Source organism: Chiroxiphia lanceolata, chromosome 4 (assembly GCF_009829145.1).
Source record: "Chiroxiphia lanceolata isolate bChiLan1 chromosome 4, bChiLan1.pri, whole genome shotgun sequence".
NCBI classification, from domain to species: Eukaryota; Metazoa; Chordata; class Aves; order Passeriformes; family Pipridae; genus Chiroxiphia; species Chiroxiphia lanceolata.
This window is the reverse complement of record NC_045640.1, coordinates 14412477-14438846: the sequence shown is the minus strand read 5'-3', so window position 1 is coordinate 14438846 and position 26370 is coordinate 14412477. Positions and strand designations below refer to the sequence as shown.

The 26370-nt window shown below is 37.2% G+C and overlaps 1 protein-coding gene across 1 annotated transcript in view; it reads left to right on the top strand.

Annotated features, from left to right (window-relative positions):
- Window positions 1-26370, top strand: part of CLNK (cytokine dependent hematopoietic cell linker) — a 56792-nt gene that overhangs the window by 26032 nt on the left and 4390 nt on the right. Inside the window, exons 4-18 of the mRNA XM_032686249.1 lie at window positions 79-128; window positions 3004-3041; window positions 5429-5588; window positions 7319-7395; window positions 7700-7745; window positions 9884-9912; window positions 10255-10274; window positions 11687-11815; window positions 14679-14706; window positions 17901-17919; window positions 18876-18939; window positions 20104-20144; window positions 23955-24088; window positions 24453-24530; window positions 24662-24817. Of these exons, the coding sequence (XP_032542140.1) occupies window positions 79-128; window positions 3004-3041; window positions 5429-5588; window positions 7319-7395; window positions 7700-7745; window positions 9884-9912; window positions 10255-10274; window positions 11687-11815; window positions 14679-14706; window positions 17901-17919; window positions 18876-18939; window positions 20104-20144; window positions 23955-24088; window positions 24453-24530; window positions 24662-24817 (1069 nt within the window). The remainder of the gene's footprint in view (window positions 1-78; window positions 129-3003; window positions 3042-5428; window positions 5589-7318; window positions 7396-7699; window positions 7746-9883; window positions 9913-10254; window positions 10275-11686; window positions 11816-14678; window positions 14707-17900; window positions 17920-18875; window positions 18940-20103; window positions 20145-23954; window positions 24089-24452; window positions 24531-24661; window positions 24818-26370) is intronic.

The following is a 26370-nucleotide window of genomic DNA, read 5'->3' as shown; positions in this document are numbered from 1 at the left end:
TTGAGCACTTTTATAGAACAATGGTAATTCCTAATATTTAATGAAGTTGATGGTTTTTTTCTTTGTTTATGTATTTAGATCTAGCCCAAACATATGTGAAGCAATGAATCCAGATATACATCTGAAAGGTAAAATTCTTTCAGCGGTGAAAAAGGATGTACTATAGCATGTCCATCTAGCATACTTATTACTCAGAGCCAGTAATAGTTTGTTACATGCAAGGTGTGGCAGACATGAACATTGTAATATTATAAACATTAGGATGAATTATAAGATGCCTATATACTCGAGCAGAGTAGTATGGACCAGACAGTAAAAATTGACTCCGAAAATGCCTATGCAGTTCTTTGCAGCATTTCCAGCTTCAGGTTTTTTTCTACTGAAGTGATTAGGAGACACTGTGTCAGGATAACAGTGTTTATTAAAACACAAGCGACAATACTTTATCGCTTCCCAACACTGGCTGAGACACCACAGTGACTAAAAAACCATTGTGCATTCATAGACTCACAGAAACCAACGGGAACAGATTTACCTTTTGCTTTCTCATTTAAAGAAGGGCTTTGTTTCTGATGTTGGGTTTTCCTGTATAAATTGCTAACCTGTCACCCTTTTAAACAGAATTTTTTTAGGTCTCTATCAAAAGCAAGCAAGGTTGCCACAAAATGCACACATTGTTTTATTCCCTTGCAAATTAAAGAGAAGTTAATTTTTTCCATTTTTCCTTTGATATCAGGCATTCTCTGTCAACTGGAAGAAACACACCCACACATAAGCCATAGCAATGTAACACCTTCCTATTGTTATAATTTATATTCTCTATTTATTAGTTTCACATAAAATGTAGCAAAGCAACAAAAAATTTTCAGACTGAATAAAATATGATCAGTTCCTATAGCTTGAGGATACTCTAACCCATGCCAGCTCTAAGTCTTTAGATTGCATTGAAAAAAAAATTATGCCAGAAGGTTCAGTTGATTGCAACTACTTGCAACAAAGATTCTGTCCTCTTTCATCCCTTTACAACAGCCAGTGCACGAGAAGTGAGAAAATTTGAAGATGTCCCTGCTCATTGCAGATGGGTTGGACTAGATAACCTTTAAAGGTACCTTCCAACTCCAACTATTCTGTGATTCTATAATAAATTGGATGTTCCAGGGTGATATATATATAGTAGACATCAGAAATAGTTTCCCCCTAGATGGTGAGCCTCTGCGACAGTACCTCTTCTACTGCCTGGACAGCGTGCAGCACTTTTCATTCTGAAAGCCTGTTATGTACAGCAGGGTGGAGAGAGTGAGATATTCATCTTCACTTCCAAAATGACATTCTTAAATATCAGGAGGAGTGGTTTCTAGCTGGTTTGCACTCCCCAGATAGCATGGAGTAAATATTTGGGCATACACCTTATGTAAAAGGCACACCCACAGGAAAGCAGCACCAGTGCTGCTCCCTTCACTGGCCCTGTGCAAAGGAGGAGTAAGAAGAAAAGGAGAAGGAGGGCTGGAGCTCCTCCAAACTCCACTGATTCATTCACAACAGAATAGATTATAAACTAACTTGGGCGTCAAATTGTAAACTGGTATTGAATAGCAATACATCACCCCAAAGCCTTGGGTCAAACAGTCCCTCTTCAGCATTAAGCCATGAAATGAGTGGATAATGGCATTGATGTTTATCACTGTTATTAGTTTTTTATTGTTGAGAACAAAACAACCAGGTTTTTTTATTAATAGAAGTAGAAAGGCTACAATTTAAGACACTGTCTGTCTTTTTTGTTATTATCCTAGTACCACCTAGTTACCACTGTGTTCCTTGGCAATGCCATTGATTTAACTGGGCTTACTTCTGATTTGCACCAGCATAACTAAAGAGAAAATCAGACAACTAGCTTGTATGGATAAATCTCCTTCCCTGTCCTTCATGAATGATCCTCTGAGCAGAGATTAAAGTACTGCATATATTAAATAAATGAACATTCAATGCCATCTGCTGGGGTATACAGAAATATGCAATACCAGGCTTACAGAACAAGAGCAACAAATGTGAAAAGGGTCTTCAGGCAGAAGCAGTTGTAAGGGAGGGTTGTGGGATACTGCCTGTCCTTAGTACACTTCAGCACCTAGGTACAACCCCTGGACAAGAAGTAGATTTGGGTTTAACTCTCTACTTGACACAAAAGCCTTTCAGTGTGCAATTCTCCCTTTTTCCTAAGTATTAGAGCATGTTTTAATTATACGTTATTGATTAGTCTTAATAGAAGGACTTTCATGTTCTACTTTTGAAATCAAGCTATTATGTAGCCACAGATGCAAGATTTGTGAGGTTACAGGCAGTGTAAGAAAGGATTGCAACAGTCCAAAACAAGAGCAAGTACCGGGCAAGGTCATATCATGGCTGTTTTGCATTAAATAGTCACTGGATTAAATGTGTAAATCAGGTTAAGTGCAGAACTTGGGAGTCTCTTCTAAAGTGAATTCACTCTCCTGTTCGCCAGCTCTTTGGCCCTTGTGCTCTCCTGGCTGTAACATGAGACAACTTTGTGGGCAGACAGACACCACTGAGAAGAGTTTATAGCCTGATAGCTGGAGTGTTCTCAGTTTTGGGGTTTTCTTCTGCTGCTAAGGGAACAAGACACATTTCTATTCACACAGGGATTTCCAGATCAGGATCCCCAATCTCACCATGGTGAGCTCTCACAGTTCTGCACCAAGCAGCAAAACTCAGGAGAAAGAGAGGAGTTCAAGCACATCCTTTTTTGGGTGTTCCTGGTAGGCAGGTTTAGGCGTGCTTATGGTTGTGAATTCCATTTCCACACAGCTACTTCCTCATGCGTTGTATAGGTCAACAAACTCACGGGTGGATTTGCTTAATCTCCTTTGTTTCAGTATCTCTAAAATACTGTGCAGTTGGTAGATTTTTATTCTGTTAGATAAATTATTAGTTAGTGTATCATCTTCTACAGAATGAGACCTGCTGACAGTTCTTCTCCATTTCATACAGAAACCAGAAGAACTATTCCTGATAACACCTATCATTCTGTAAGTACCACACTGTTCTTCCTAAAATTTTTACTTTTGTAATCGTAATTGTAAAACATTTCCTGGCATGTGTTAATCTTGTCTTGGCTATAATGCTAGTAACAGAAAATGCAATTGTCACTGTTTGCTAATGCAAAATAAAGCATGAGTATTTTGACATATATATGAGCTAGATTGGAGAAGTGACTCACTCACTAGTCAGTTCTCCATTTATGGGCTGAATCTAAAATATACCTTTACATAAGATCATGTGAAAATAACAGGAGTGAAGTCGAACAAGTATATAAGTCATAAACTTCAAGGTTTAATATGTAACTGATGCAGATGAAAGCCTAAAAGCCAACAGTACACATTTCAATGTCTTCCCATTTTTATCTGAAAGCTGGTTTTGAGCTTCAGTTCAGACGTATAAGAGTGTAAATACCTTTTAAATCACAGAAAGGCGAAAATAAAGCACAGGTCTATGCTTAATAAGCAAGATGGACAAGTAAACATTGACTAAAGAAGGTTGATGGAATCAATACTTTGACTGCTTTAGATCTCACTGAAAGATTAATAATAATAAGATGGTATATGGGATTAATATCAAACAGAAGGGAGTAATAGCACAGAGCAGAACAGGGAAAGAACAGTCAGGAGAATATTTACTTATGCTAAGGCAGTTAAGGAATTATTTGAAGAAATTTATGAGACATTAATTGATTATCTTTGGGAACTTTCCAAGGAGTACTGAGTTCCTAAAGTACCGAAAAAGAACAGTGGTAACATCAATTTCTTATGAGAAAGCCCATAGAGACTATTAAACAAAGTCAATCTGAAAGCATCTTTTGGAAATAATAGGTCTGATCATGTAAAATAATTGCTAATGTGAACATGAAGAACATCTCATCAACTCCTCAAACCAAAAGTAATTTCCTTCTCAGCAGAAATATGACCACAGTAGCGAGAAAGAAAATAGTAGATGTGATATATCTTGGTTTTTGTTAGGCCTCTGACATTTCCCAGAAGACAGTCTCACAAGTAGATACCTGGAAACCTAGTCTGGATGAAAATGCATGAAGTGTTTGCACAATTGATTGAAAAAAATAGTCCCCCTCAGCCTAGCCAACAGTAGTCTGCTACTGAACTAGAGAGGAGTGCCTGAAGTGCAGAGAAGTGCCAGAAAAGCCAGATACCCTGCAGGGGTCTCTCAAGGGTGTGGTGGTATTTTTTATGTGCTGCTACAAAAATCCTGCAATGTACTGTCAAGAACACTTCTTGGAGGTCTGATTGATGTTGTAACAAAGATGTGTACAACCTGGAGAGAGATGTGTACAATCAGGAAAGTAACACTTTCCTGATGAGGTTCAAAACCTCTTAAATTGGTTGACAACTCAGGAAAGGTTTCAAGAAGCATATTTGTTTAGTGAGAAGACTAAAAGGAAATATAATTATAGGCATTAGCATGAAAAAGATTGAAATAAAGTGGATAGTAATCAATTTTTTTTAGTGTCCTTCGAGGGTAAAACAAATTGGTTTAAATTTTAGCACTCAAGAGAAAAAGCATGAACTGAAAGAGCAGCTAACTAGCAGAAGAAGACATCTCAGGAAGCTATTGATTCCCCATTGTTAGTAAGTTCAAGAAGATAATAAAAAAAACCATCAGGGAAGATCCAAGTGCATGATGTACCTATATTGTTGGTAGCAAAATATGACTTATAAAGACTCGGGGCACCCTCAGCTGAGTTCACTCGGCAGCAGTCTCAGCTCTGCGCTGAAGGAAGCCAGCAATTGTGTTCCAGCATACAAACAGTGAGTATGAAGGGTGGAGCAGGACTCCAGAAAATAATCTTGGACAAACCTAGTTCAAGTGTATAGACACATGCAGGGACATCCTCAGTCACTCTCAGCGTCATATTCTATGGATTTCACTGTTCAATACATACTTGCTATTGCATTCACTTCAACTGCACATTTTCTAGCACAAATTCCCCAAAACACTCCATATTTTTATTTTAAAGTGGCACATTTGTGATGAGCTAGTTAATATATTCTTGCAAGTAACATATGTAAACAATCAGTACAATATAAATACCACATGGATAATACTATAATGAAAGACACAGTTTCAAATTATCATAAAATTAAACACTATCATTACATTTTCAAGATCAGACAGGCAAAATTCAGAGAGACATCTAAACTGCCTCCCAAATGGCTCTTTTATCAATCTAAATTAAAAAAAATTAGGTACTCAAAGCACTTGCTCAACTACTTTGCAACCCTTCAATTTCCATCAGAAAATTTCCTGTGTACCAAAACATCTAGTTATGATAATCAGATATTTCCAAATCTGAAATTAATCTTGACCTTAATTATATCATCTGTATATCTCTTCTTCTGTCCAGAGCAAATATTTGACAATGAAGGGAAGGGTTGACTTACAGTCTTCCCCCAAGTTATCCGAGGAAGAGGATGATTACGAGACCATAAGTTCTTCCACTCTGCAGGCCATCCATGCTTTAAGAATTCTTCCTGCCAAACCTCTACAAGAATCTGAATATGCAGGTAACTTCTGTCTGTGGAAAGTGAGAAAAACCTAGACATATACAGGAGCACTACAGACTTAGGGTTTTCAGTGTGGATATCTTTTAGAATTAAATGGTTCAACTGAAATATAACACTGGTAGGCAGAAATAGAGAAGAGCTTTGTCTGCATCTTCAAATTCAAAAGTTACCCTTATTTCCATTAGATTATGTTAAATTAATAATTACACACTGTTTTTTTAATTTTAATATTACCCTCATGGGAGAAACTCTATTATCCCATTCCACCTTGAATGTGCAAAAAACCTGACTGATAAAACTCACAACCGTTTCAGAAAAGCTCACTGATATTTAACCCTAGAAATTTTTAAGATTAAAGAACACATGAAACTTCCCTCCAGATGATAATTTGCAGATGGAGAAATGTACCCTTTTAAAGGTGTTCTCTGCTGCTTTCAGTAACTGTAATAAGCAATTGCTTTGTGGGTATTTCTCAGGCATTCTTAACCTTGTAAGATAGCTTCATTAGTCCCCTTTTGGTTTACTAAAATGCCCAAACAAATTTAAATGCCCTGACATACAGAGCCAATTAATATTCTGTTTATGGATGTGAAATATCATCATAGATATCCATTGCTCAAAGCCATTACAAACAATCTCTGGAGGTTTTAAATCATTAAAAAACTGGAGGAAAATCCTACATGAGGAAGAATAGAAACCAGAAACCAAAGATATCTGAAAATACAGGATCAATATATTATGAAAGCTTGCTCCAGTTCACATCAAAGTCAGCAAAGATTTATCTACTGATTCTTTGTGGGAGTTTGTTTGATGTCTAAACAAATAGATGGCTTTTAAAGTGAGTAAATTTACCAGTGTGTGAGCAGATCACAATCAGTCTGAACATCCAGATATCCTACATTATGTTCCAAAGACTAATTTGCACGTTTTATTTGGAAATTTGGAATTCCAAATACTGTTTTTGTCTTAGTTAGTAGTAAAAACTTTCAGTCAGAAGTCAACATCTTATGTTGTTTATGTAAGACTGCCCTGAAATACCCAAAAAATGTAATTTTTGTTTTGTGAATTCAGATAATACACATTAAATAAAAAGCTGCTTTTTTCCTGTATGTTATGCCCAGTAACTATAATGTGGCAAGATACAAGAGTGAGGAAAGGTCTGAAAATATATCTCAAAAGGGTAAAACTCAATGCTAACATTTTTGCCATCTTTCCTAGATAAATACCAGTGCCCTTGAGATATAAAATTAACGATTAAAAAACACATCCTAGCATACAACCTGTGCATTTTGTTTAGACAGCCAGGGATCTAGTATTTATTAAAAGCTAAAGAGAAACTTAAAAAGCTCTCTAGAGAGTAAAACCCCTACAACCCTCACAAAATCCAAACAAAACAACAGCGTTGCCAAGAACAAAGATTCAAATGAAAAACAAATTCAGTAATCTAATCACAGTTAAGGTTAAATGTCTGCCCTAACTGTGTACCACCTTATGAAGGCTTTTTTTTTTAACCACAGTGAGGAGGTTAAGCATGAAGCTCTTATGAGGGTCAAGCTTATGTCCTAATGCAGCTGCTAAAATGACATTTACATTTTGAAAAGGAAAATTTAAAATGCTATAAAAATGGCAAGACCTGATCTGAAAAGCAAATTTTGAACATTAAAACCTCTTCTTCTTAAAACCTCATAGTACTGGATTACTCAGGCTTGATTTTTCTTCCTCTTTTACAGATAAACGTTGTTTAAGGCCTTCAGGTTCCACTTCCCCAATGAGTGAGCACCCATCTCAGCCCCCTCAATACTCAGCTGTAAGTATAGATACTAAACCTTATTCACAAACAGATTTCCCCTTTTCTTTAATATTCTTTAAAGTTAAGTGCAGTCTATTTAAAGTCTTAGCCATATAAAATTCACTCATACAAGGGCACACACATTCCTGTGAGCCGTTCCTGTTTCACTTTGCACTGATGCCTTCACCACTGACTTCACTTGTTGGCTGCAGGGATCCTCTAAAGTATTAGAGGCATCCCAGTCAGGAGCAGCAACCCTTCTACTAGACAGAGTTTCAAGGGTGATGACTAACATCACATCTTTACTTTGTTTTATTAACAGATTCACACATCTGTTCCGGAGGGGCAGAGAGTGCCAAGTGTTAGAGGTAAAATAAAAAAATCTACCCATTTCTGCAAATAGAAATAGAAATTGTTACTTCCATATTTATCTTTTGTACACAGGAAGAGACTGCAGATGATAGAATAGACAGGGTTTTCAGAACAGCAGCTGCTTTTCCAAATAATCACACTGCAAATTTTGCAATACTGTTTCAACTATCTAACATCAAAGTAATTATTTACAGAAGGAGATATGTTTTATCTCAGGAACTCCCTGTTCCTCAAGGGGTAGGAAAAAGCAGCCAATCAATTTAAAAATGAGATTTTCCTTTTCCTATATTATAAGGACATAAGGGGACAGGGGGAAGCCTATGTCTCCTGAATTCTTCCACCAAAGGCTGCAAGATCCCTGCTAAGCTTTACTTCACCTTCTCATGATCTCATGTTTTTTCATTCCCTATGCTTCTCAGACATTTCATATGAATATATTGTAAAGGATAACCTAATAACAATTTTCAAATAGCAATATCAACTTTAGCAATTCCTACTAGGTTTACATCCTAGGGTAGTTATTTACAAAGGCTGTCTGACAATGTTCACCTACTAAGAATATGTTAATCGTGTGCTACATCACCTAGAATATATTTTTTTCTCTGCTGCTTTACCTTTAACTGCAAATTTTCTTCAAAATCAAATGTACCTTTAATTTTTGTTTGTCGTGTTTTGTTTCTTGTGGTGAAATCAGAGACAGATTGCTATCTTACTCTTCAAGAGTCTACTAAAGTGTCCAAATTTAAAATACTCTAATTGATGGGTTTACCCAATCATAACATTATCTTTAAAGTAGTTTCTATACACTTTTTTATATTTCATATACTTTGATGTAGCAGTACATCATGAAGTCAACCACTGAAGGATTAAATATCTGATTAGCTTTGAAAAGGAATATTTTTTCTCTTACCATTTTCAAACCTTTAAGCCATAAGCTAAATATTGTCAAAAGGACTGCAACTGCCAAGCCAAGAAAATATGATCCTTTCTGTGTTTGCTTCAACAGCTGATTTTTAGAAAGTAAGTATTGCAATTGATCAGCCAGAAAAATAACTCAAAGATTTCCATATAAAAGAGAATTTGCTTTTTTTTCCCCTCTATTTCATACTATAATGCAAAACATAGATCCAAATAATTCCTACAGATTATGAGAAAGTAAACACTACAAAGTTTTCTGAAATAAGATAAATTCCAGTAAGCCAGCTTCAAAATCTGCAGAAATCAGTAAACAAGGACAGTTTGCCAGTTTATCTAAAGCTTTGAATTCCACCAGGATTTAGTAGGTTGGATTTACATGCTTGTCTGCCTCCATGTGATGTGTGTTGATGTTAAGATGAACCAAAGCCAGTCCAGGCACACAAATTAAACTCTGTAGTTTGAGAATGCAACTTATAAGTATTTTTAATACATCCTGAGCAATACTGCTTATAGAGGACGCTATTATTTTTAGATAATGACTACACTGTTAATAAATATATCTTAATGTTTATTCTCATGCCCAGTGCTATTAAGAGGCCTTGCCACAAGATGGCATAAACAGCACAGAAGAATTTTTGTCAGTATTTTCTAGAATTGTTAAACACTTAAGGTACCATTATTTTAGTTAAACCAAATTGTTATGGTTTACTTAAAGAAGAGCTTGAGATATATTGCATCTCCTTTACATCAGTTAGGATTTCAGCAAGTAAAACTTATGAGAATATTTTCAATATCAAAATCTAATGAAAATAGAGTACAATTATTTTTTATTAGCAAGATGTTAATTTAAAAAATCAGACATATTTTGGTAAATTTGAAAACAAAAAAGTATATTTACTTTCATTGTTTTTCAATATTTTTATTAATTTCTATAGAAAAATCAAGACAGACAAAAAATGCATCCCAAATCTGATAAGCATATAAAGTCTCTGAACAATAATTAAACAATAATTAAATTTACAATACCTGAATAAATATCACCCTCAAATATTTCATTCTGAAAGCCAGAGCAAAGAGTTCTGGAGGTAGAGCTGGGGGAGTGCAAGGAATGGGACTGGACTGCCAGTAATAATAATAATAACAGAATAAAGCTAAAACTTAATTTGTGAATTTTGTGAGTAGCACCCTACTAACAATTATTAATAATTATTTTTAGGAGGAAGAATGAAAATACAGGGACACCAGGTAAGCAGAATCTCTCATCAATTAAAATTTTTATAGGTCATTTTGCCATTTAATAGATTTTTAAAAGCAGGCTGCCATTTTGCTGGCAGTAACTAGCGGATAAGAGAACTCAAATCTGCAGTCCTACATTATCTCACTCACTTGCATTCATGGTTTATGTAGATGTCTTTTATTCCTCAGTGATTTTAAAATGGCATGCTAAAACATGATATTTTGTGCTGCAGAGCACACAAACCCCTTGACTCTTGACATGGGCATGTCTACTTAATCTAACTTCTTCACATTTCTCTCTAGTCAACCAAGGAAAAAAGTTTACAGGGATTTTTGTTTCCTCTTTTCCAGGAACCTGTGCCTCCCCCACGGTAAGATCACACAAGAGATTTCCTACCTGTGGTCCCTGGGGAACTCAGTGCCAAGGAATGCTCACATCCATCTGTACTGCCCATGATAATTAGGTGACTGGAAGTGAGCCAGCATTCGTTTACTGCCTGGCACTTTTTGGACTCTTACAGGTTCTGATGTGAAATTAGGGAGAACAAAACATGAGCTGTAAGTGTTTGTAAGGAGGATGTCAGGCCTGCATTTTCATAATCAATTTGGCTCTGCCTACAGACAAGTCAAAAACCTAGAAATGTTGAATCTGGTTCAACCGACATATAAATTGCTGGGGAAAAAAAATCTTCCATCAATTTGATTGGTGCCTTAGGCTCTGTTCACTGTGATAATATTGACTTCATTCCCTCTTAAATCATTCTGCCAATATTTTTTGCTACAAATCTAAATCACGTCCATAGAAATCAACTGGGATATTTCCACTTACTCCCACAGAAGGTGGACCAAGCTCTATTCCACAAATATATTTTACTATGATATGCCCACAAAGAAAAAATTAATTGCTTCTTGATCTTTTCAACTTCAAAAAATAACTGCTACAATTAAAACATCCTTCCAAAAGGTCATCTAGGACTTACAAGCTTATTCCTCCATGCCTACACTGACAGCCCCAAAATGTATAAAGAATTTTAAAATATGATTAGCACTACATGTTCAGATTTTACTTTAAAAATGTGAAATAGCATAAAAGGGCAGTGTAACTTCACAAACTCAAAATTATAAAAGTGCAAAAACAAGAACATTCTCAATCCATTATTCTACAAAATTTCATTGTTTATTTCTTTTTGTATTATGGTGGCCAGTCCCTCCCCAGGAGCCCACAACTGAAGGGCAGTTCTGGCAGGCACCATGGATGCAGCTCCGGTTTTATCCAGCCAGCCTCTTTGTGCTACAGCTTCCAGCCAGAGTTGGGCTGTGACTGCCTGGTCTCAGAGCATGGGCAGAGTGTGCCCACATCCAGCAGAAAACACTAGACCCATGTTACCTGTGAGTTTTCTGGGATGAAGAGCATTTTGTCCTCTCTGTCTGAAACTGCTGTGTGTTCCCTGGCTGGACTATATACACAGGCCTACCCACCCAGAAATATCCACACTGGAAAGCTGTATGTGATTGGCACATACTGATGAGGCACACAAAAGCAGTATTAAATGGCACATAACACAGTACGGTAATGTCTTGCAAATGTAGAATATTATCCAATATTACTGTTGCTATTGAAGGGCCCTAAGGAGCTCCTGGATCTGAGCTTGGCTCAACAAAATACACTGAAATGCTCTCAGAAAATTCTAGTCTCTTACTTCTAGAGCTTGCACTTACAACACAGTCCCTCCACCTCCTCTATTCCGTAATAGTTCTTCAAATTCTCCTTTGACTTCTCTAGGCCTCCAAACACACTGCCAAAGCAGTATCAGCCACTTCCTCCAGAGCCAAGGATAAGCAGCCAGTTCTTTCACAAGAGGAACGCGCTCAGCCAAGCTTCCACCTTTCCAATATCAGCAGAAGTCTCAAGGTATGGTGCATTCCTCATCCTCGCTCCCTAGGAATCAAAACACTCTCCCTGGTCAAACCGCAAGACTTTACTTCCATTGCACCTCTGCTTTTACTTAAGAAATTATTCTTTAGACAGCTGTGAATAATTGAGAGAAGTGGTATTTAGTGTAATGTGACACTGGCATTTTTTTAAGAAAGAAACTGACAAAATAACAGTAAAGAAGGGGTAGAAAAGTAGGCAGAACTTTCAAGAATACTTTGTTTAAGGTTTGTCCTATTTTTTCTTAATAACATTTACAGGTCTTGCAACCACTTTTAAGCATAAAAATTCTACTTATTTAGCACAGTTGGTGAATCAAGCGATGGGGAAATACACCGACTGCATCAGAGATATAGGAATACATTCCACATCCCAAGGATGTGACATTCAGCAAAACAAATTACTTCTCTGTAGGCAAAATCTGGCTTCAGCCCATGAAGCCAACAAATTCAGACTATGATTCGTTTCTTGCCCTCTGTGTCTTGCACTCCTGTCATACAATGCCCATGGTCATTCAGGATCCTGACGTGGCAGTGAGGATGAGTTCTGTCAAGTCCTGAAGAACAAGCTGCTTGTGTCCAGCTGTATGACCAAGCATATGCATATGTCAGGTTATGAGTCTGGTTGCTCTTTTCTCGCAACTCGTACCTGGTCACTGTCATGTAACCAGGTGTGTATGTGGTCTTGCACCATGACCAAAATGCACGTTCTTAACAGGGGATGGTGCTCAGACACGTGGTGGGAAGAGGAATGACACAATTCCAGAGCCCACAGGGTATAATGCTCAAATGAATCCTGACAAAAACCTATTGCAGCCAGAAGCCGTGTCAATCCTGCCCATCCTTCCTTAAATGATTTCAATTTTATTTCATCAGGATGGAATTTTGCTTCATTTTACAGAGGTGACTACAAATCCCTTGGAGGGAAAATAAGCTTACAAACCAAGGAAATAATCTTTTGCTTAAAGTTAAGCATGTACTTAATGAGTGAGCTCTAAGTATCGTTCTTGGGGTGGGTTTTTTCCTGAATGGTGGCTAAATTTTTTCATTGATTAGGTTCCAAAAGCTGTTGGTAGCTGAGACATTTTATTAACGTGAAGTAGCTTCATATTCAATGCAAGATCTGACATGGAGCTGCAAAGTTCCAAATCCCATGACTGACCCCCTCCCTCAGTAAAGCAGCACACAGATCGAAAGCTTTGTGAGAAATGTTATAATCTATGTTGTCAGCAGACATCAGTATGCAGAGCACTTGGATTTGAAAGGTCCTATTATAAAGCCAAATTCTGTAATATAAATACATGTCATGTCTATTGTAGTAGGGGGTTTAATCATATGAGTAAGAAAGGAGTGGCACAGCATAAGACCACACATGATCTGGGGAAGGCAGTTGACAAATTTCCCGCACAATCATTTCACTCAAAATATTTGTCCACCAACTTCAGTCCAGTTACAGCTTTGTAAGGAGAAAACACACACATGAGCTGCAGTGTGAAGGAGTTCAATGCTACAGCCGGTATCTACCAGACTGTAAGCAAAGCTGTCAAACCACAGATGTGATTTAGGAGTGCAAGTTCTGTTTTTCAACAAGATTTGGAGGACTTCTAAAATTTAACACATCATTATTTATACATGCTATAAATAGCTTCATTAAAAAATAGGTATGTGCAGGATCCTGGAATGTACCTAGCAGCTTTGGTGTGATTTAAACTTTTACATGCCTGTGGTAAGCAGGCCATGCAAGTGGCATGTCTGTTCAAGGCAGGTGCAAACACACCTTTAGTATCACTAAACTTTACCATGCACCCAGTGCCCTGAATATGGGCTTTCACACACGAAGTAATGGTCCTGGAGACCAAGCTAACAAATTGCAGAAGCCAACATAAAAGCAACTATCCAAATGCAAAACAGTTCCTCTCCTTTCCCCTAGCCTTCCTGAAACTTTGCCTGAACAGATCATTCCCAAACTTCTTGCCTCTCTATCCCTCCATGCTGATTGATATTTTCTGCACAGACATGATGAAGAGACCCCTTCTCACAGCTGAAAAATAGCTCTCAGGGTTTTCTGTATCAGATCTTCCTTCTGTGCTCCCTCTGATTGATTTAGCAGAATAACTCACTGTCATATTTTCTCAGTTCAGGAGATAGACTAAATAGGGCCTAAATCCCAGGGCTTTTCAAAAACAACTAGATGCTTATCCACATCTCATGTTGCTAAATAACTTGTAAAATCTAGTCCTCTGTCTCTATTATTATGAGATACGTGATGTTAAAAAGCATGAGTGTTCACCATAACCAAAACATCTAACAAAAGATGTCAGAATCAATACTTGTCCATTTTTGGAGGGAGAATATTCCCTTCCCAGGAAAGGATGATACTCCTGTTGATCAGCCACATCAGGAGAAGGCAGAAAAATACCTAAACAATTACTTGATTCAGGACCATGAAGAACATTCTCCATTTCTCTTCCCCTGGTTTTCACCTCCTTCCTTCTACACTTTCCATTCTGCCTCTGTGTTTCATTTTTGAAACTCTTCAGTCTTCAAGGAACTTACCTCCATTTATAGCTGACTCTAAAGTGTGTAATAAGACCTTTTGGCATGAGATGAAGTGTTAAGAAAGCTGATATTTCTCTCTCTTATTCCCTTCCTCCAAAACCTTCTCCTGCAAATAATTTATGTAAAAAAATAACCAGCCTCTGAACTTCTATAGCAGTAACAAAATCCTTCCCTTGTCAAGGGTCATTAGTTTTCAGTGATAATGTAATCAAAGTATTTAAGTACTCAAAGTGATTTTTATTTTATGATAATTAAATTTTTTCATATTATTCTTTTTTTTCCAGACATTTATCTGTTAAAGAACTAAATGAAGTAAGTATTCATCTTTGTATATCTCAGGACCATAAAAACCATATACATTCCATGGCTACACAGACTCTCTTGTAATAGTATGTTATGTAAAAGAATTATATTATATTAGTAGAATTATATTAGCTTTGAATCATAAAATGTCTATCTTTAATGTGTGTTGCACTTTCAATACTGCTCCCTTCTGAATGGTAGGTAAATTCCTGAAGTTGTTTCCTGAAATAAAACATAGATATAGTGCAAACTCACCTTCCCAACTATCCACACAAAAGCATCTCTCATAACTGCCAGAGGCTGTGGATGCCTATGAACAGTGAGCAGTAGGAGAGACATTCTCCTTCAGACAAGCATAGATTCCACATAGATTTTTAAAAGCAGAAGACTGAAATTATAAGGTCATTAGAGGAGTGCAACAGCACTAATGTAAAATAAATACCTCAAAAATAGGATGACCCTTTTCAATAAGAGAAACAAAAAGAGACAAATTTTATATCCAGATTTAACAATGCCTGTTATCCCTCAGCTCCATTTTCCCTCTCCTCCCCCACTCCTTCCCTAGGGCCAAGCTCCACTGCCAGGCTCCAGGCACCAGGGAGGCATTTCTGCTCCCAGTGCACTCCTGAAGCAGCGGCTCCAAGTTCCCCTCTCTGACAAGCTAGAAAGGCTCTTCCCTCTCTCTCTACACCTCCAAGCTGACCCCTTTTCCTCCCAGCTGACCCCTTATCTCCCAGCACGTGCAGTCCCACCTCCAGTGACCCCCGCACCAGTTGGCTCTGTCTAGGGGGCAGAAGCCAAGAGGTGATGCTGGGAATGCAGTTATAGGCATCTATAAAAAAGCAGAAAGCAGTAACTTTTACACAGAGACTAGTAAAGGCAAGTGATTTTTTTTTTTTTTATCATTACTTTTTTCAGATCCCTATCTCTGTAAAAAAGATTTTAACAAGTTCCTTCACTTTCTACTCCGACTAAGGAAGTGAAGCAGAGGAAATGGGTTTAGCAATAAGGGAGTTTAGTTATGACAAGTGGTTTTCCTTAAAACTTATTAAGAGATACAGTCCCTACAATCATGCAATGTTGAAGATTGTTTGTAAAATTCAGAGAGAGGTTATAATTTATGGCGTCTTGTGCTTCTTACTGAGTGTTTTATTTACTGCACTAACATGTTCCTACTGAATTGTTTTTGATTTTTTTTCTCATTGCAAAGAAACAGAAGAAAGGAATCTCTATACTAGTTAAGTCCAACTGTTTCCTACCACAGTAGACTGTAGCACAGATCTATAGACTGGTCTAGCTCTAACTTTCAAATCTGTTGAGTTTTTCTTCTCCACAGTTCTGACTTGGAGGCTGCCCCAAACCTCACTCCTCTCATGGTCAGAAATTCCTTTAGTTTGAAAGATGGTTACAAAAACATGGTTTGATAAAAATATTGTAATTAACACTTTAATCTATTGTCAAGAAAGATACTATTTTGAAACAAAAAGCTTTGTCTTGTCCTAGATACTGACTCACTACAAATATGAAAACACTCCCAAGTACAATAAATATCTTACACTTCTAATTAACATTTCTGTCTAGGCACTGTACAGCTGCACAAATACCGCAGCTCTTAACAGGCTCTTAGGTTGGCTGCTTCTTAAAGGAAAAATACTGTGTCTCTCCTAGCATGGAAAAGATAAAATATTCATCATTTCCCATTCATATAGATCTGAACATTTAAATAGTTTTGATGCAACATGAAGGAGGAGAAGAGTGGGCCCGTATCAGGATTTCAGACGCTGAACAGCAGGTCAATAGGTTTGAGAGAAGGAGTGCCCTTCACCAGAACTCCAGTCTACAGGAAAAAAGGGTCCAGAGGAGCCTCTTGAAATTGGAAAGGACAAATGCAAAATCCTGCCCCAGAATGAACTCAACCCCTAGGAAACAGCTCTGCTCAGAAGGACCTGGGGACCAAAGGCTGAGCATGAGCCACTGGCATGTCCTTGGTGGCCACAAAGGCCAACAACACATCAAGCTGTATCAACAGAAGCATAGACAAGAGATCAAGGGAAGGGACTATTCCCTTTTACTCATCACTCCCTAGACAACAGCTGGAGTACTGCACAAGGCTGAAGCTGACAGAGAGGAGAGGGTCAGCAGAGGGTCACCAGTGCAGCACCTGCCCTGTGAAATGAGGTTGATGGGGCTGGCCTCCCTTCACCTAGAGAGGGGGCAGCTCTTGGGGAACCCAATAGCAACAAGCCAGTTGCTGAACAGATGATTATATAGGAGGCAGAGCATGGCACTTTGCAGAATGCACAATGGAAGTACAAGAGGCAATGATCTTGAAATGATGGTTTCAACCAGAAATAAGAAAAATTAAATATGAGGGTATTGGTACAGGTTTCCCAGAGAGGCTGTGAAATCACCATATGTTCTGGGAGGTTTGCAATACCCAGCTGGTCAAAGGTCTGAGACCACAGGTCTCATGTCACAGTTCACCACGCTTTAAGCAGAAGCTTGGGCTAGAGCTGAATTCCTAAGTAATGGGTAAACATTATTGGGAAAGCAACTTATATGGAAGGCTCAAAGTGTAACATCTACAGAGTCAACAATTCTTCTCTTAAATATTTATGTTTTATAGTCTTACATGTATCAAATTAACAAACAAAATAATTACTATTCCCATGTGAATCAAAATAACATAGAAATAGAGTGAAAGTTTATGAGTCAAACTCTGGTCTTTAGAAACCTGTGTATCATTCACTTATATGTTAAATAATATGATGGATTAAGACTCACCACACAGTGATTTTGAATGAAGTATCTGCCATGACAGTAAAAATAATTGTACTGTCTGTACTGTACAGTCAGAGTCTGAAAAGAAATTGCTGATTTTACTCTTTGGATAGTGTCTCTCCAGTCAATTAAGATCAAGGAAGGAAAACCATATTGTAAGTTAAACTGATGTACAATAGTCATCATGAATTGGTGATCACTGCAATAAATCATATGTTCACTTACACCTCTAAAAAATTCAGTTCTCATTGTCATCAGTGAACTGACATAAGCATTCAGCCTGGGATTTTGACAAAGTGATCCAGTATTAATGATTGAATGTCTATAAATTGCTTTAAAACTGAAATATAGTTGGGTCTATTGGGGTAAATTAAAGTCACTAATCCAAAGAAAAATATTTACTATGTTATCATTTCATATAGGCACCTGGAAGAGAGCAAGGTCAGTATTTAATATATAATAATAATTTGATGTCTTTCTTTCATATTCCAAAACTGAAATAGTCTATCATTAAAACTCCAACTGAAGCAAGATCTGCTGGGAACAGAGAGATTTAGAGAGACCTCAATAGTTGTGGAAAATGCAGCAGAAAAAAGGAACTTAACTTGGACTTAGCTACAGCTATGTGGGGAACCACGGTATCACATTTTTTCTAAGAAAATATCTTAAGGTTTTGGGAAAAATAAGTGTGTTGGAGCCTAAAAAACCAAGAGAAGAATATCCAAAAGAGATCTACACAGAGGACATCACTCTTCTCTATCTTGCTGCTCTCCCATAATTTGAGGGTGAGAATTTTGAAAGAAAGGTTTTTTTATTAAACAGCTTAAGCTGTTTATCTGTGTTTCTGAAGGTCCATGTGTGCATGTGTGTTTATGTATGCATGCATGAAGGTCCATGACAAACATTACTCCAAAATACTCAGAAGGTAGATACAGGTTACGTGACTTTTATGCCGTTTACGGTTCGTGTTAATGAGTTCATCATTTCCTCTGGCATTTCTTTTCGTGGATTAAGGCACTGTTTCCTGATTTTCAGCAAGAAATAGTATTGACTGCATTAATAAATTCAATGCCTATTCTGTTCTATAAAAAGGATTTATGAACCCTCCACATACCTCTAGTTCAGCATTCTACATTATTTACTATTATGTTCAGCCATAGTTGGGATCAGCAAACCCTGTAATGTTCCCCATGTAACACTCACTACTAGGATAAATGTTTCCCACCAAAATCATTAGCTGATTCATTCAAGCCAGACTGATTGCAGCCTTTTAAGTTTTTCTATTGAACTGCTTCACCCTCATTCATGAATGTAGTTAATTTATTTCACAGTAGTTGCTAGATACTGTCAGTTACACTTAAGAGGAAATAATAAGTTCTTATTGTTTTTACTACTAGTTACAAGTTTGGGGAAGAAACCTGAAGTATCTTTTCAAGCACAACAGCATCATCCTGAAGCCAGGTAGGAATATAAGAATTTCATGAGTTTGTACTAGATGGTTCAAGGACTAAATATTCTGCCCTAGAAAATTATGCCTCACTATGCAATAACAGCAAGATGATATCACTTTCTGATGCCATGCAGTGGTATATTATATTTTGCCTTGATGCATGACAAGAACCATCTTTGGGAATTGCTTTCAAGCTATTGTAATTGCACAGCCAATTTTTATCTTTAATAGCATGCTGCTGTATTACATTTCTGTTGCTATTTCTGTGATAGGGTGTTAAATATACTGTATAAAGAAGCTCTGCTATCTCCAGCCTCAGAATTTTCTCTCCTACTCATTTTCTATTTTTATTTACAAAGGATACATACCTGGCCTTTCAAAGGCCAATTATTCTTCCATAGAAATTTGCCATAGTTAGTCCTATTTTTCTTTTCTAACCCACACAAATCTCTTTTCTAAATGTGTTTTTAAATCTATATTCTCCTAAAATACTCAACAACAAACCAAAAGTATAGCTGACAGCATAAGAAGTATATGAATGATTCGACATCTTCCCTAGACAAATACAGGATTTCATATCTACCCTTGTTTACAATGATGGCATTTTCCAAGATAAAATTATTGTCTGGAGTAAATGCGACAGTATTTGTCACCCTTAGTATTCTGTTTCTTCTGGTGTGGTACCAGTGGCTCCATTATATGAAGTTATTTGGTCGATGCTCTTCCCAGTGTAACTGTTCCAATTAATAGCACAACAAAATACCAGCTGGGCACTCAGCAGAGGCCTAGAAAATCAGAACAGGCAGGGAACAACAGTTCCCTGGGTCTTCCTGTAGAGGGACTGGAAACATCAGGTGAAATTTGCAGGGAACAAAAGCAAATTGTGCTTCACTACACATGCAGTTAAAATGTGGAACTCTTACCAAGTACTCTTCTGGAGAGTAAAAAAAATGTATATAACTTCAAAAAGTGGCTGGCGAAATTAAGGGAAATCTATCAAAAGACACTAAATACAAAATTACCACCCAAAACCTGTGAAGGTCCAAAGCTGACATGAGTAGAGGAAGGGGTATTCTGGGGAAGCACAGCCCTGCATTGCCCTCTAATTTGACTCTTACATTGCCACTAAAAAAAATATTTTTCTGATGATGCCTTCATTCAATGCTTTTTCCTAGCCCTCAATGTACATGGAGCCCTAAAATCAATTGCAGCTCAGGTAAGAACCAGTGATGGCTTTGAAAACCAAACTAAATGTGGAGAAATAAGATTAAGAAACAGATTTTGGTTGCTATGCATGTATATCTGCACTGAGGATTTTCAAAGCACTGAGTTAGTGCAAAGGGATTATTAAATAAAGGAAGCGGACAACAAATAAAACAATGGCACAGTCAATAGCAGTGCAGAAACAAGCAGTTACTTGCTATCACCCTATGCCTGGTTCAAGCAAAGAAATGCCCAACCTACACTGCAAGTGTTAAACCAGTGCAGACCCCCACACCCAGAACAGGAGAGGGATTTGGAGGACAATGGAGAGAGGAAGAGAGTGCAAATTGCTTGGGAGTACAAAGAAAGGGCATGCTGTGAGCACAACCTTCTCTGCTTTTCCAGGCAGAGATGCAATCAGCTGGGCTAAATGGAAACTAGAGATGTTTGGGACATCATAGATCAGCTACTATGGGGTAAATGCTTTTGTGTAAACAAATAAACCACTCTTTGAAGAAATTGCTTTAGATTTATCCCAGATTCCTAAAGGCAAGGACATGTAAGTGCCATTATCAGGCAGGTCTATCAAATAATTATGGTCGGAAATAGGACTTCCCCTGGACTCTGTGGCTTTACCTAAGGGAACATACTGGAAGCCAACATTAACATTGATTGCTGGGGTGCTCTGCCAAGAAACTGCCTGTGGTATGACTTCCCCAGGAACCAAGGCCATGTCTCTCTGCTCATTTTCCCTGGACTTCTTAAGACTGTCAGAAGTGAATCCAGCGCACAGGAGTAGTTTCACTAGATTCATTAGCAAAATCTCTCTAACCTTGAAGACAATACTTCTACAAACACTTGTGTTAGTTTTTTGCTGTCATATCATATTGTATCTGTTATTCACTAACCCCTCTACCTAATTTTAGGAAAATATGGTCTCATTAGTATTTAACCCAAAATTGCTATGTGGTTCATCCCTACCTTTTAATATACCTACACCTGCTTTAAAAAGTACTTTCATAAACCCAAAAGAGACAAAAAAAAAACAACTCAGCATGTACTTACACACTTTTGAAGAGCAAGGCAAATTTGATTATGAATTTGTGAAAGCACAAGAAAAAACCTATTCTGTTTTGTAAATATTATTTCTTTTTGCAGAACAGCATAAAAAATGCTATAAAGGAAATTCCATATATTTATCTTTCACAAACAGATTGGTTAGTAAAGAGGTGTATCTGTACCTTACATGGAATACTTAGAAATAACATGACCTTGGTCTTTCTGATTTTTTGAATGTCATTCAGCCAAGTTAGCTCATGTTGTATCTCCATTCCTCAAAAATAGAGTTCATGACTTGGAAGACCCAGGGGCTTTCAGGACTGAGGAACTATAAGAATCATCCACGCTGGTGACTTCCTGCTGTCCTTGATTACATAGCATACTTTAACTGTCCTGTAACTGCCTCTGCAAACACCATTTTCTATCAAAAAAACAAACCTCTAAGCTGTGCCAGGAACCTATGAACTGCATAATGTGAACTTATGGTAAAAGCAAATACCATCAGGAAGAACATATGGACTATATTATTTGTTCAGATCAAGTAGAATTCAACTTAACTTTGGTCACTGCCAGGCTAAACAAGCCCACCTCCCCCAGCTCTGTTTCACAGGTCCCAGCTCCCAGATTCTGGTGGGCTCCCTCCACCGAGCTGCTTCCTTCTTGTGCTGGGGGTGCAATCGCACACATTCTCCTCTGGATACTTACTAAAAGTCATTCTTTACATAATTCACAAAGCTCATTTAGATCTCTGTTTGCTGCTGCCACTTTAGACACTTCCTACCATCACTACTAGGGCTCTTTGGGAGCTCTCTGGAACAGCACAGTATCTTTTTCCCTCTGTCAATGCCTTGCCCTCTTGAAGTAACAGGGAGAGTACAAGTAGCCTTTCCCTCTGGTACCCTACAATTGTCTTTTATGTCCATATTTGTATTAAAAAATATTTCAAGACTTAATTTTATTAAATTTATACTAATATCCTTTTTTTTCCTCCTATATAAGAACATGAGTGTTAGGTTCATGGTTGGACTCGATGATCTTAAAGGTCTTTTCCCAAGCTAAATGATTTTATGTTTCTCTCTCTGGAAGTTTTAGCTTTTATTATTAAAAACAAATTATTTTCTGTGCAAAAATCTAAAACATTCTTCTACAATTTCTTGACAAGCTGTTGTTAGCTCCATGCCAGCCAAACTCAGTACATGAGCACTACAATAGAATTCTACATGTCTTGTCCCACAGCCTAAGATGCAGTAGAAAAAAAAAAAATCTTTAAAACATACACAGCACAGGTGACAAAGCTGGGGATAGCCACTAAAAACACAATGCAAACAAAAATGCAAAAATCATAATGCAATCAGTTGAACAGTAACAATATTTCACATTTTGACAACTCAAACTGATTACAAAAAAAAAAGGTTGATGTCTAGTCCCACTGTTTATTTTGAACAGTGATTTAATTGCTGAATAGACTGATTGCCTCTTGAAGATCACTGACTACTGCTATCAGTGGATGTTGTTTTAAAAACAAATATAATGCTATTATAAATCACAACTTAGTACATGTACGAATGAAACAGTGAAACACAGTGAAAACTATTACTCCTCTGCAAAAGAAAGTCTTCCAAGTAAAATTTAATATTCTATCATATGCTACATATGAGCAGAAGAATAAACTGATAAAGCTTGAACAGATAAAGCACAATGAAATACTGCTCTGGCAAACAATACTGTCTCAGGTGACAGTAATCAGAAGGAAAAGATGGAAGCCACATTCTTCTCATTTACTCCTACAATAGACACTAGGTCATTTCTCCCACCAGCACTGCATGAAACAAACAAAAATGTTTTCTGTTGTATAGCAGGATATGATTCTTTGCATCTTCCATTTACAATTTTTTCCCGTATCACGTACCTGCAAACTATATTTGATCTTCAAATTGAAAGGAAGCCCTTGCTTTTCTCAGACTGTTTCTGCTGCATCCTGATCAGGGTTAACCCAAGCCTCCCATATTACCCCACGCTTTGTGTTCCTGCCCCATCCCCTGTGATTGCTTGCACAGCTCCCCAGAGACTTGGGGAACTGTGTCTGCCTGTTAAACAGCAGCCCTAAATCTACAGACAGCAAATCACATTTGCTCTGGAAGGAGGCTTTGGAGCTGTGCAAGCCCTCTCCATCAGTAGCCCAGGATGGAGCAGGTGCACACAGCCAAGGACCATCACCTTCATCTTAATGCAAGAGCAGCCTCACCCCTTGGTCTTGAATTTGTTAATTGAAACAAGTCACAGAGTAGACTGAAATTCGTCAACGTGGTAGAAGGTTTCAACAGCTCGGCAGAAACAATGCTGGCTGGCAATGGATAATGGGGGGATAGAATATGATCCAACATAACAGCAACTGGGACTCAACGCAAATAAAGGGGGCTCAAAAGGTGAAAACAGAACAGAATGAACCATTACCCTTGTCTCACATTCAGTATTTTATTTAGCATTTGCTATTTTATTAAGAGTTTATTATTTTGGTATTGTGCACTGGCAGATTGAAGTGCATTAAAAACCATCAGGAAACTTTGTTAAATCTCTGGGGACATCACAGAAAAGTCTGATATCACTGATGTTGCATTAGCACAAGACCACTCCTAACTGACAGCTCTGAATTTTAAACTAAAAGTGCTATTCTCAGACTTACTCAGTAAAACACTGTGTAAAATGAAACTATGAGTTTAATTTAAAGAATACAACTCTTTTCCTTCTGAATTTACTTTTACAGGTTCCACGCTAAATGTAGAGAACTTGACAGTGAAGAGGTCACCATCTCCTACACCATATACAGTATGCAAAAATAAATCAAAACATTCACTTGTAGAACAGGAAATGCAATTTCTTACCCAACCCACTGAACAGGTAAAGACCAGCTCTGCTTCATAAAAACACAAGTTTTTAGGAAACAGGATTAACACTATAGGGCACCACCCCCCCACCCCCTCTGAAAGCTGTGGTTATTCAGCACTCTTCAAAACAATCCAATATGAGCTCTTGAAACCATAGATAAGAATGTGAATGTCTAATTTGACTAACATTTCCTAACAGGACTATATATCTATATCTATAGATATATATATAGATATATATAGATATATGCATATACTTTTATATACTATGCTGAATGTGCTTTAAATGCAGATTAGATACAACCTGTTTTCACTGGCTTTGCTTCTGCCAGCTGTTGTTAATTTCTATACACTGATTATGATATCTTAAAATTAAGGATTTAAACAAATGTGAATGGTACGTTGGAGAATACGATCGCCATGAAGCAGAGAAGGCACTGCTACAGGAAAACATTGTAAGTACCATTTATCTCAAAACCTGGGGTATAAACTCTTGGGGGAAAATTTCTGTATATTGTCCATAATGGCTTACAAGTTTTGTTGTGAACTAACCATACAATCTGTAATTTAAATCTGTATCATATAGGATGAGACATTCTTGGTTAGAGATTGTTCAAAGAAATCAAAGGCTGAACCATATGTTTTGGTTGTTTATTATGGAAGAAGAGTATACAACATTAAAGTACGTTTTCTGGAAGAGAGCCAACAATATGCACTGGGAACAGGGCTCAGAGGAGATAGTGTAAGTAAAATCCCATCTGCTGTTACAGTCTATAGCTTTTGTGTTGCACTTCACAAGTTCTTAATACTAAATATTAGTTACAAACTCTCCCACATAATAAACTTGCTGTTTCATTAGCTTCTTTTACAATACTCTCATTTCAAATGTCTCAAATTTTCAAGCAGCTTACATAATATTTTAAAACCAAATTTTACATATCATACTCAAATTCAGATTTACATCAATGTAAAACTTTCCTAAGTACTTACAATACTTCTATCTACTGTAAGTAACACCTGCAAAGTAAAAGGGAAAGAAAAGTTCTACCTTTTCAAGTATACATATTATTTTAGCACATTTTTAAACTAATATAAGCAAACATTTTCAAATACATACAACTTCACATATCTGACAGCATGGCCTGGTGCTGCTTTTGCTGTTTAATGTCTCTTGTTGTCTGTGCCTCATACAGCAAAAGGAGAATTTTTTTTTTTTAATGAGGCAGTGGGACAATAGTTGTCATGGATATTCAGAAGCAATTAAATCATGTGGGTCCCCAGTAATCAGTCTTTCAGATACGCTAAATTTCAATTAGAAAATCCCTTTAGATTAGCAATGCTTTTTTACATAATTCAATTCAATTATAGTCATGATAGGAGTCTAATTCTTATTCTACCTATATTGTTAAATAACACTGTATCTGCAAGTCTTTAACAAAAGAAAAAATAAAACATTAAACCTGAAAGTCATCTCTATAAAAATGTGATACGTGCAAAAAAAAAAAAAAAATCCCAAAACTTCAAGAATGCTCAGCTGCAGAGCAAAAAAGCAAAGCAACAACCTCCTATGTGTTATCAGCTATGTAAATGACTGACAAATCCAACTCAGGTTAAGCAGCAAAGCCTCTGTAGCTAAATCTTCAATTATGCCCTTTCCATGCACGTCAATACTTCTCTAAACTTACCTTTTGCATAGAGAGACTTAAAAAAACTGAAGTCACAAGTGACCGAAGCCAACTTCAACCATTTGACAGGTTCAAAATTTATATTAGAATTCTTATTAGAAAACATGGGATAGGATTTATGAGCTTTCACGAGAGGGACAAGGTTTACTGGCAGGTTGTTCTTCAGGAACACTGGTTTAATGATGAGGGGTGAGAGAAAATCCTTCATTATTCAAACACATTTAAACGCTTTGGGAAGCTGAACTGTAGCACAAATCGAGAATTGTACTGCAGGTACCATCGTCCTGGTGCTGCTGTAGTGACCATCAGTCTTCTGTAAAGGACTGACTGCATTTCTGAACTGAACCTCACAGAAGATTTCCTGGAGTTTAAGTATGATTTAGGAGAAAGCAAGTTTAGTTTTCCACAGTTCTTACATTGTTTAGTCTTCCTAGCTCAGATCAGAAACAACTGAAACATGGCACACTGCAGCATAAGGTAGTACGTGTATGGTAGACTACAGAATAAAGACATAAAGCTAAATTTTCATCGTGTTAACAGCTTTAACAATTAAGGCAACTAGAAAATTACTTGAACAGTACATGAACAATTTTTTACTGAACTAAAAGGA